At 46.3% G+C, this 12273-nt stretch overlaps 1 protein-coding gene across 7 annotated transcripts in view; it reads right to left on the reverse strand.

Moving 5' to 3' along the window:
- Window positions 1-12273, reverse strand: part of col14a1a (collagen, type XIV, alpha 1a) — a 285165-nt gene that overhangs the window by 238965 nt on the left and 33927 nt on the right. For all 7 annotated transcript variants that reach the window (XR_011594955.1, XR_011594954.1, XM_070888840.1 and 4 more), the window contains one exon: window positions 8131-8229. Coding sequence is in view for 5 of the 7 variants with exons in the window: in XM_070888840.1 (XP_070744941.1) it covers window positions 8131-8229 (99 nt within the window). In the remaining 2 variants the exon portion in view is untranslated. The remainder of the gene's footprint in view (window positions 1-8130; window positions 8230-12273) is intronic.

A 12273-nucleotide genomic window follows, 5' to 3' on the forward strand; every position in this document is an offset into this window, starting at 1 on the left:
GTTTCTTGCTATTATACAAACATACAAAGAATTCAAAATTGCCGGGCAGAAAAAGACCAGCTGGCTCATCAAGCCTGCCCTGCACTTATGGTGCCAGAGCATTATGTTCGACACCCAAAACCACCAGCCCCATCCCCCCACCCCCCAAACCGCAGCCATGTAATCTCCTGGGAGAGGCAGAAAAAACAGCGCCAGTAAGTAAAAACGCTACTCTGGAAAATTCCTCTCTGACCCCCCTCAGGCAATGGAACCCAGTCCAGGAGATCACATGGGCCATGAGCAATAAGATTGTGAAGATGAACAACATGGAACAGAATTAATCTAAAAAAAATCAATGAGTACAACTGCACCCAGAATCAAAGTTGTGTTTTTAATTTATTAGTATTGCAAATTGGCGTTACTGATGTAGAGAATAATAGAAAAGAAAAGACAGAAAGAAAGAAGGACAAGACTTGCATTTATATAGTGCCTTTCACCACCTCAGGATGTCCCAAAGCACTTTACAGCCTACGTGAGATGATTAACAAGAGGGACAATCTATCAATGTGTGCACAAGACATCACGGACCAATGAAGTGGTTTCTAGCCATTGTCCATAGCCTGAAATGAGATTACTGATTTGGAATTACTTCAATGTAGACATCATTGTTTGATTAGGGGATATTACTCCATTCTTGGTCCCTTTTTGTAAGACAGTGGGTGTTCTGGAAATATTGATGTCTAGGACATGCCACAAATAATGATGTCCTCCGTGAAGGATTAGCCATTGCAGTGTTAACACTGCCAGTTTCATGAAGAAAAAAGGTGCAGTCAATTATCAGAATACCTGTATAACACATTGGAATGATTAGAGGGCATTTCAAATGATTTCAAAACATTAAGAGCACATTTGAGCAGTTTATGTTCAGTGTCTCAAAGCTCAAATAAAGATTGCAGCTTTGACATTGCAGAGCACACGTTTTTTTGTACCATGTATACTTACGGAGTTCATGGTAGGAGGGCAACTTTTTCTGCTGACTGAGGCAAACCCAGCATTGCTGACTAGAGAAAGTGATTAGTTAGTGGCAGCAAGTGATTTGCTAGCACTTGATCTACTCGGAGTCTGGTTTGTTATTTCTTCTCTTATATCTTATCTCAATTATGACACCAGCTAATGAATTATGAAATTGTCTAAAAAAAGTGAGAGAAATTTTGCAGGAATGAGCAGGTGGTGTGGGGACAGTGGGACTAATTAGACAGCTCTTTCAAAGATCCGGCCACAGGCAGGTTGGGCCGAATGGCCTCCTTCTGTGCTGTATCATTCGACAAAATGATATTCAACATCTGTTCTCAATTATGTAAATTGAGCCACTGAGGCAGAAAATGCTGCTTTATGCAGTCAATGTCAAAATTTGCAAGATTTTCACAGGATTGTGGCATTGTGCCTAAATCATTGGCCCCTAATCAAGACAGTCACACTGCAAGATAATTGTTTGCAATATATTCATTACAAGTTTATCCTACATATTCCAACAGATGAATTTACTTTGCTAGGGCTGTAGCTACAGGAATATTATTTTTTTGAAATATGACAAGAAAGTAATAGGAAGTGACACGACCTATAAAGCAGCAGTCTTTGTGTTGTACATAATCTCAAGACAAAAGTCTTCACAGCTCAATGTATTGGCTTAATCCTTTCCATTCATCCATTTCCCTTCTTTATTTTCATGGCTTGATGTCCATCAGCCAGAGTGAGGTTTAGTTTGTTGGTTTTACCAAACCTAAAAAGGTCGATTTCCCTGCACCAGCAATAAACGGAGAGAATTGAGTCGTGTAATAAATTCAACATTGCCGCTTGAAAAGTTATTTTAGTGTCAACCGAGTGGCAAACGGATAAAAGGCACCAAAGTTGTACGTTGACGTAGACAGCAACATGAAAGCAGCAGAGCAGAGATCTGGCACTTACCCCATACATTCATTCACACACAAAGCAGTGGGCACAGGACTCATCGCCATGAAAATAATCAACAGGAAAAATGTACCATCCTTTTCCCCAGATTGTATGAAAAAGCGTAACCTAGGTTATGCAGCTAGAACTGAGGCTTCCAAACAGATCCTTGGCATTCAGGTAAAGGTGTAACTACACAAGATACATCACAATACTGGTAACAATACATGTTTTTCATTAAAAAGACACATCCTATCAAAAAGCATTAGTTACATAACAAGATAGGTGACAACAAAATAAGCAGGAATATTTACTTTTAAGAAAACATGTTGATAGCTTGCATCTGGTCATGTTGTGCGTTTTCTCAATTCTGATCCAGTGACTGTGCGATCATTTAAAATGTCAGTGTTGTTATTCTTAAACTCATTCTTTACTTGGCAATAAGAATGTAATTGATTCCAGTAGCCTGTTTTGTGAACAATGCATTTCCTCCCTGATTTTCCCCAGTTTTCTCTCGTCAAAGACTCTTGGCCTCCTAATAACCTTTTTCATCTTTAGGCCAGGTCCATGAGATGCAAATTGGTATATAATTGACACTTAACTTCGCTAGAAGATCTGATTAATTAGGCCTGTGGCTGGATGGCTGGTTGGTGTTACAAACAGTTCCAAGATGGGTATCCTCAAGTTTAGGTTGAGTTAGCTGATCTTAACCAAAGGGATAATAGGGGTGTTGCGATTGGGTTGCAAGGTGGGTTGGAAAACCAACCAGTATTTTTTTCTGGAAGCTCGACCGTTCTGCCCAGAAATATGGATATCAGGTGAGAACAGGATCGAACTGGTCTGTGATGAGCCCCATGGATAAATAACCTGCTGACACACTTTAGCTAGGCTCACACATGAAGAATGGCCACTAGAGTGAGGGCAGAGGGCAGCCGGAGCCCAAGGGACCCCACAGCAACATGACTGAGCACCTTCAGGAGAAAGGTGGAGACAATCGTAAGAGGAAACATATGGTGAATGTTGTATTCTTTGGCTTATTTTTAGTTTGAGAACACCACTGTACTTTGAATTTAAAAAAATTGCTTTGTCATTGTGACTCAACAGAAATTCTCAATGAACCAGACTCATGTTAACAGACTTTCAATTGTCAAAAGTAGAGTTGATGCCCAGTGGATTAACCAACATTAGAAATTGTACTAATTAATTTAGTGTGTCACACACACACAGACACACAGTCAAACCACAGATTTTGGAGGTAATGGGGCCGAAATTCAGGGTCTGTATATGGTCCGTTTCCGTCGTTTTGCGGCGGCCATGCAGCGGAATTGAGTTGGAGTCCATTGGCCGCCACGATCCAAATTCGGGTCGGGGATTTTTCAGCCTGTCCCCACTTCCACCCCGCTGCTGCCAACTGCCACAAACGCAGCATCAAAGCGTGCACCACTGCTATCCCTCACCTCCATTTTAATCCACCCCAAATTTAGTTGAAGAAATCCACGAGTGGCTGGATGGTGCCCTGACAGCTATTTCTGTTGGTGCACCTTGTCTGCTCGCTCTCTGCCCTGGCGGTGCGGCGGCCAATAAAGGCGAGGGCCGAATGCCGCGGCTGCCATCTTATATTTTTTGACGGCCGACTTCCATGTCTGCCGGACTATTGTTCCCCCGAGGTCAGCTGGGCCTTCAACAGGCAGCCTGGCACACCCCTCTTCAGGTCAGTGGCCGAAGCTAAAAAATCCCCGATTCTCTCCCCTTTAATGGAGGGGAAGGAGCGTGGTGATGCACAGGCGCAGTGACGTCACCACCGCTCCGCCGCTGAGTGACAGCAGCGGAGACTCAATCCCGCTCCCAACCTCGCCCCTCAGCATGACTTACCGCTGCACTTCCGCCCCATTATGACTTCCGGTCCAACGTTAAAAAATCTTCTAAGTGCTGAAAATGGATCGGACAGCCGCCTCAACACTCCCGGCGGAAAAAACAGGTAAAAAAAATCATAGGTGAGCCAGCTTTTTGGCATACCTGAATTTTGGTCCCAATGTTTCATAGCACTTCCATCCAATCAGCTTCTCTTTCCTCTGTGCATGCTTATGTCTTCAACTGCACTGTGTAATGAATCTAAACCATCTTAAAGTAGCCACACCATTTTTCTTTTAAAAGAAAGCTTTAAACATTGTTTTCCAATAAATACAAGGACAAACAAAAAAAAGCTAAAATATGTAAAAATGTATAGAATACAAATGGGTTAAAGGTGTCTTACAAGAATATAGCACAATCGCTGGACTGCAACCATATGAGAAGTTTGAGTGGTTTTTGTAGAAATCAGAAGAACTCCTAAGATTATATCAAAGCTCATAATCACTTTGTCCAGTTATTATTTTCCACTTGAAACACTGTGGAGCTTGAAGCCCAAGCTAAATATGTCACATGACAGGTAATCCCAGTTCTTGTGATACAGCAACATTTTTATTTTGCTGGATGATATTGGAAAATAGAATAGCCAATATAATATTTGTCTACAGATGTGTCGAAAGTGTATTGAGTATCAGGTTGGTTGTTGAGAAAATGCACAAGCCTCAAACCACCTGCTTTTCTATTATATACATATAGAGTTTTTTGCAAGGATATGTTCTCTCCAGTGAAGGTACATCTCCTCCTCCTCATTCCGTTTCCTGGTTTCACCCCACGCCACAGATATACCCCGATTTTAACTCCAGCTGGATTCCTCGCTCAGGCCTAAGCTAAAATTACAGTCAGGTCTCAATGATGTCATTGGGCCGCAACATACCTATGTAAAGAAAGATCCTGTTGGCTCTGGGAGCATGTCCTTGCTGCCTGCTCAGGAGAGCAGGTTAAAATTGCAAATGTTGCGATCATGGCGGCTTTCGGACAGGTAAGAGCCAGGGTGATTTTAACTGCTCACCCGCCAGGTTTCTGCTGAGCGAGTAGGGTTAAAGTTGGCCCTGTGTTTGGGTATGTTGGTAGGGTGGAATGGTTTATCTCAGGCTGCTTCGGGTCAGTTGACTAGAGCTGTGTGCACACAGCTGGTAGACACTCAACCCCGTTCCAATAGTTTTTCTCTCCCTAATTCTACTGGGAGGTATCTGACCACCGCTCACTGTAGCATGACTGTGATCAAGCAGCTCAGGAAGAGTGCAACCGCCTGGTACATGCAGACAAGTGGGTACTTAGAAATAGGGAGGGGGTTAGAGACCACCCCACTCCCCCTAACTCACACCATCCCCGCATATCCTAGACAGCCACCTAGATCAGGCGAGTGGTGCGCTGACCTTTTGTCATCACCATCGGCATCATCTACAAAGGCGCTGCTTAAATCGTATTAAGCGAACCTAGTATTTCAGCCAGTTCTTGTCATTAAGTCCTACCTTACCCCTCCCATCCCCCATGGCCTCTAGATGTCCTGTCACTGCTGTGACCCCTCCTAGCTGGTTCGCTGAGCTGCACACGTTCCGGCTCCATTTTAAACGCGGGAAAGAGGTGCATTCCTCATTGCAAAGTACGATCCAAATAATCAAGAATTGAAGTGAGACATTCTGGCTGCATTTTAAGATGAAAGAGATGTTACTGGCACAGGCATGAGGGGCTGAATGATCTCCTTCTGTGCTGTATCCATTCTATGATTCTAGAGCGCACAGCCAGACCATTTAATTAAACCCACCTATTGACACCTGACAGTTCCAGGGCTTCAATCACAGCAAAGGTTCATCGGTTGTCAGTGCAGGCTTCTGGATCACCCCTCCATATGTTTTATCATTGATTGATTGATTGATTTATTATCGTTCATTCGTTACTCCAGCCACCGCATATGGTAGGCAAATTAATCTTCAATTCCTGGAGACACCAGTACAATTCTGGAGGGTTCGCAACCATAGTTGTACTATTATGTCTGAGTCGACAAAGTGCCTACCTCTCCCCTTTGGAAGGAAGACTGTGTGTACCGCCATGCTACGCAGAATTCTTTTTCCATCAATTTAAAAGAGCTTCCCTTCTTTGGTTCCAAAATGGTGGTCGTTTTAGTACCACGGTGATGCAAGTAAATATACGAGTTATAAGACTTTATACCAAAAGTGATCAAATATAATGACTTTAGAAGTGTAAACTTACTGGAAAAGTCTACCACACAATCCGACCCATTTGTGTTCTTCAAAAGGCAGGGAGATTATGCAAGCTCCATATATCGCAGAGGCAATAATGGGCTGTTCAATATGAATTGCAGATTGTGCAATTCGTCTAATATTTTGTACAATATATGCAAGATATTCCTCTTGCCTCCAGCTGTGAAAGAAATGTCTGTCCCTCACATGAGGAGACTGGATGGGTGAGGAAGTCATGAGTAATGGCAATGATACAAGTCTCAAAACACTTGTATGGCCTCCTCACTGGAGCTGCCTCCCTACAGGAGACTAATTTGGAAATGCCAAAGGGGGAATCCAACAGCCAGAGAATAAATTGGCGTAAAGTATGGTGAATCCTGTAAATTACATACATCTTAGGGACTGCCATCAGCTGTCCCCTGTTTTGAAGGTGCTCTTCTTTTCAAAATGGTCATTGTATTTACTGTACAAATTCTCAGTAGAATGGGGAGTTCTTTACCCAGCATGCATAGTGGAAGAGGACCCCACCCAGGACAGAGCCATCCCAGCATTCAATCCCAGAGATAGGGCACGTTCTCTGCCGCTGTGCATGCTGGGTAAAAAGCTCCCCCATTCCCCAAGAGCAGTTTCTTTCACAAAGTGATTATTTGCACTAGTTTTTTTGAGCGTCCCTCTGAGCCTGCATGACCTGGACTCCGCCCACATCCTCCTGCGCATGCGCAGACTCGTCGAACCCGAAACCGGAAGTGGAGCCTGTATCGTAAGGAGCTGTACCGCATAGAGCTCATTCTAGCTTTTGGATTAGCTTCAGGACTTTTGCCTAGAATATCGCTGTGATTATCTACACGACCATTTTTACGGCCTTCTGTTGGAGAGAAAACATCGGAGGTGGGAGAGAGAGAGAGACTGGGGGGGGGTGGTGAGAGAGACTCGGGGGCTCGAGGTTGGGGGAAGGAGAGAGAGAGAGAGACTGGGGGAGAGAGACAAAGACACTGATGGAGAGAGAGAGACTGGGGGAGGGAGAGAGAGAGAGAGAAAGAGAGAGAGAGAGAGACTGGGGGGAAGAGAGAGAGTGAGAGAGATTAGGAGGAGAAATACAGATTGGGGGTAGGGGGTGAGAGAGAGACTGGGGGAGAGTGAGCGAGACTGGGAGGAGTGAGAGAGTGGGGCAGAGAGAGAGAAAGAGACAGAGAGAGAGAGTTGGGGTAGAGTGAGGGGACATGGGAGAGGGGATCGGGGCGGGGGGGGGGGGGAAGAGAGGGAACTCAGGGAAGACAGGTCACATTCTTCCAACCCCCTTTGCACCCACACCCGATTTCTCGGAAAGCTCAGTGCGTGTGTTACAAGGGACATCATTGGAGTGGATGAAATCGGGAAGTCACGACACTGTCACTATTCACTTCATACCTAATAAACCTGTTAACAATCCGTGGCTCACACACAATGCCCCATCTATGGCACGGGTGGATAAAGGTCAGGAACTTAGGCTGGTGGGGGGGGGATCATGAACTTATGCTGTGGGGGCATGAACTTGGGCTGGAGCTTGAATTACACTTTGCAAAGTCACTCAAAACTTGGCTGGGCGGTTCTGATTAAACATTCCAGAGAAACTGCTGGGTGTGTCTTATCCTCCAAGGGGACCAATCAGCAATCAGGTAATGTGATCATGGTGACCCAATCAGAGCATTTTGCTAGTGCAAATAAGCGCATCCTTTCTTTCACGGAACCCGCTCTCCCAGCCCCAAGCCAGCCAGCCCTGATATCCCCTTGCTCAGTACCTGTACCACCCCTCATCCGGAAAAATCCCTTATCCAGAATAGGCCAGGTCCCGAGGGTTCCGGATAAGGGAGGTTCAACCTGTATATATATCTGTGCATCCAACACAATGACTGAACACAGCATGTATCACCTGTGTGTGGCTATTATTTATGCTGTAACTGTGTGTTACTGTTCCGACCACAGCAAGGATTGTGTTATTTCTTGTCTGTTCATTTGTTGTGTATCAGAAAAAAAAGTTCTACACATTCTAGTTTAAATTGAGAAAGAATTCCCCGATAAATGTTTCATTTAAGTTCAACGCCGTGAGAAAGCGTACCTTCATCAGTTGTTTTATCTCTGCCGCGGGAGTCCGATTCCTTCTTGTGTTTTGGTATATGAGATGAGCCTGGTCTGCCTCTGCTTCGCGACGCCTTCACTGCACAGTAGAAAAAAATTATTTTAGCAACTTATCGTAGAATGATACAGCACAGAAGGAGGTCATTCGGCCCATCATGCCTATGCCGGCTTTTTGAAAGAGCTGCTCAATTAGTCCCACTCACCTGCTCTTTACCAATAGCCCTGTTTCCTTTTTAAGTATTCAATTCCCTTTTGAAAGTTACTATTGAATCTGCTTCCACCGCCTTTCAGGCTGTGCATTCCAGATCACAACAACTCCCCTCATCTCACCTGTGGCTCTTTTGCCAATTATTTTAAATCTGTATCATCTGGTTGTCAGCTCTCCTGTGGAAATAGTTTCTCACTATCTACCCTAGCAAAACCCTTCATAATTTTGATCACCTATATTAAATCACACTTTAACCTTCTTTGCTCCAAGGAGAACAATTCCTGCTTCTCTAGTCTCTCCACATAACTGAAGCCGCTCATCCTAGTAAACCTCCTCTGCACTCTCTCCAAGACCTTGACACCCTATCTAAAGTGTGGTGCCCAGAATTGAACACATTACTCCAGCTGGGGCCCAAACAGTTATTTATATAGGTTAAGCATAACTTCCTTGCTTTTGTACTCTACGGGGGAGAAATTGATTATTGTCCCGTTTCAGGACGGTAACTTTTGAGAGGTGGGAAACTTAGCGCCAGGCGCTAGTGTTTCCGCCCTCTCATGGAAGGAAGTGGAACACTAAGTCAAGTGCTCCATTTCCTTCTTGGAGCACGAACGGGGCACACATTTCAGCAGCACTGCATACTGATCCATGTAGCACTGTCACGTTCAAAGAACCCTTCCCATCCTTAAAGGGAAAGGCCCATTGTTGCAGGCTCTGCAATTGAAAAAGCACCTACCTGGACCAACATGGGAGCAGGGGAGCCGTGCGAACAGACCGACACTTGCTGGGCGACTGCAGGCAGGACCCCACAAAGAAAATGGAGGAACACAGTGAAAACAAAGGTAAGTTTTTTTTTAAACTTACCTCAGCCACCTCGTCTTTAATTATCGCCCATGTAGCGGTTGGCCATCCGATCCACGCTTCCTGCAGCTGCCGGTGTTTTTGCTCGGTGCTACTGCAGGGGACGGAAGTGAATTTCGGGCCCGGGGTGTTAATGGGGCTATGTGCACGTTGATGACATCTGATCTCCGGTCGCAGAAGATCAGGTCACAGTGCCATAGCGCCACTGCTAAACTCCCGCCTAATACGGTACGAGTCGTTTTCAGCGCGCTTTCGGGCACTAATGCATTTGTACCCTGTTAGCTCCGAATTTCTAAGCCTATGGGGCCGAAATTGCCCCGCACACCGTCTGGGAGTGGTAACCTTCCGGTACCAGGTCAGTTATTGGCCAGGCCGGAAGTCTCGCCCCCAACGTGGAACTGCCCTTTGCGCCCCTCAAATGAGGCAGAGAGCTGTCTCAGGTGCTCTACCTTGTTGGTGGGGCGCTCCCAAGGCATCACGTGATGTTGAGTTCAACGGCATGCTGAAGAGGTGAGCATTACGCGGATGCCCCTCAGTTAAAGGAGAGGGCCGCTGCAGACCCAGCAAGCCATTTGATGGCCACTACTGGGCCACCAGGGACAGTCTCGACTGGGCCAGCAGCCAGGCACGAAAGAAGAGTGCTGGGTTGTATGATGGCAGTACAGATGAGGGCCGCCATTGTTGGGCCGACAAAAGAAAAAGGCGGCCCGAGGCGCCCAGGGTCTCCCCTTTACGTGCCGCCCCTAGCGGATGTCAGCTCCCCGCAAAGCGGGGTCGCGGGGAAATTTCCCCTGCAGGGTGCAAAGGGGTTAGCATGCATGACGATAACGTCATCACCGGGTGCGTGCAGTCCGGGCACAAGTCACGGGGCGCGCCACTATCTTCAGGCAATTGTGCCCTGTTAGTGGCTCCCGGGGTGCTAAAAAGGGCAATTTCAGCCCCTATGCCTCTAGTAATAAAGCCCTCGTTCTGCCACCTTCAACAAGTACAAATGTTACCACATCACAAACAGAGTCTGAAATTTATTTTTAATTTCTATCAAGTAACATACTTCAGATTATGTGCTCAAGTTCCTGGAGTGGAACTTAAACCCTTAATTTTCTGACTCAGAGGTGAGAATGCTACCCACTGAGCCACATTTATTTTATTCGGTCCTGGGATATGGGAGTCACTGGCAAGGCCAACATTTAACCATCATCATCATAGGCAGTCCCTCGAAATCGAGGAAGACTTGCTTCCAATCTTAGCATGAGTTCTTAGGTGGCTGTACAGTCCAATACGAGAACCACAGTCTCTGTCACAGGTGGGATAGATAGTCATTGAGGGAAAGGGTGGGCAGGGAGCCTGGTTTGCCGCACGCTCCTTATGCTGCGTGTGCTTGATTTCTGCATGCTCTCGCCGACGATACTCGAGGGGCTCAGCGCCCTCCCGGATGCACTTCCTCCACTTAGGGCGGTCTATGGCCAGGGACTCCCAGGTGTCAGTGGGGATATCGCACTTTATCAGGGAGGCTTTGAGGGTGTCTTTGTAACGTTTCCTCTGACCACCTTTGGCTCGTTTGCCGTGGATGAGTTCCGAGTGGAGCACTTGCTTTGGGAGTCTTGTGTCTGGCATGCAGACTATGTGGCCTGCCCAGCAGAACTGATCAAGTGTGGTCAGTGCTTCAATGCTGGGGATGTTGGCCTGGATGAGGACGCTAATGTTTGTGTGTCTGTCCTCCTATGGGATATGCAGGATCTTGCGGAGACACCACTGGTGATATTTCTCCAGCAACTTGGTGTCTACTGTACATGGTCCATGTCTCCGAGCCATACAGGAGGGCAGGTATTACTACAGCCCTGTAGACCATGAGCTTGGTGGTAGATTTGAGGGCCTGGTCTTCGAACACTCTTTTCCTCAGGCGGCCGAAGGCTGCACTGGCGCACTGGAGGCAGTGATGGATCTGGTTGTTAATGTCTGCTCTTGTTGATAGGAGGCTCCCGAGATAGGGGAAGTGGTCCACGTTGTCGAGGGCCGCGCCGTGGATATTGATGTCTGGGGGGCAGTGCTGTGCGGCGAGGACAGGCTGGTGGAGGACCTTTGTCTTACTAATGTTTACGTAAGGCCCATGCTTTCATACGCCTCAGTAAATACATCGACTATGTCCTGGAGTTCAGCCTCTGTATGTGCACAGACGCAGGCATCATCCGCGTACTGTAGCTCGACGACAGAGGTTGGAGTGGTCTTGGACCTGGCCTGGAGACGGCGAAGGTTGAACAGCTTCTCACTGGTTCTGTAGTTTAGTTCCACTCCAACGGGGAGCTTATCAACTGTTGTGGTGAAGCATGGCTGTGAGGAAGATTGAGAAGCGGATTTGGGCAAGCATTTATTGCCCATCCCTAATTTCCCTTGAGAAAGTGGTGAGCCACCTTCTTGAACCGCTGCAATCCATGTAGTGAAGGTACTCCCACAGTGCTGTTACGTAGTGAGTTCCAGGATTTTGACCCAGCGACGATGATATATTTCCAAGTCAGGATGGTGTGTGACTTGGAGGGGAACATGGAGGTGGTAGTGTTCCCATGCGCCTGCTGTCCTTGTCCTTCAAGGTGATAGAGGTCATGGGTTTGGGAAGTGCTTTCAAAGAAGCCTTGATGAGTTGCTGCAGTGCATCTTGTAGATGGTATACATTATATAACATCGCTAAAAGTCTTCTACTCTTCTGTCTCTTGTACTCCTAAATTGGTTCCTTTGTCAAAAAAAATAATTGAGCTCTCTCTTGAATTTGCCAACATTATCCGCTCCAACTGTTTCCCTGCCCAGCCTAGTTCACAGATTCACCATTCCTCTGTGTGACATAGATAAATTTGAAATGTTCACCTTCCCTCTCATGAGCTTGAGTCTGTACCCCCCTGCTTATAGAGGCTGTGGTGACGTCAAACAATTTAATGTCTAACCAGTATGCTGTTTGTCACTTATGCTTGTTCGGGTTGCTAACTTACTCAATATGTAGGTGATGCTAGTTTCCTCACTTTGTTTTATTTTATTGCCATGATTATCTATTTTGTGTCTAGGAACTGT

Source organism: Pristiophorus japonicus, chromosome 1, assembly GCF_044704955.1.
Source record: "Pristiophorus japonicus isolate sPriJap1 chromosome 1, sPriJap1.hap1, whole genome shotgun sequence".
NCBI classification, from domain to species: Eukaryota; Metazoa; Chordata; class Chondrichthyes; family Pristiophoridae; genus Pristiophorus; species Pristiophorus japonicus.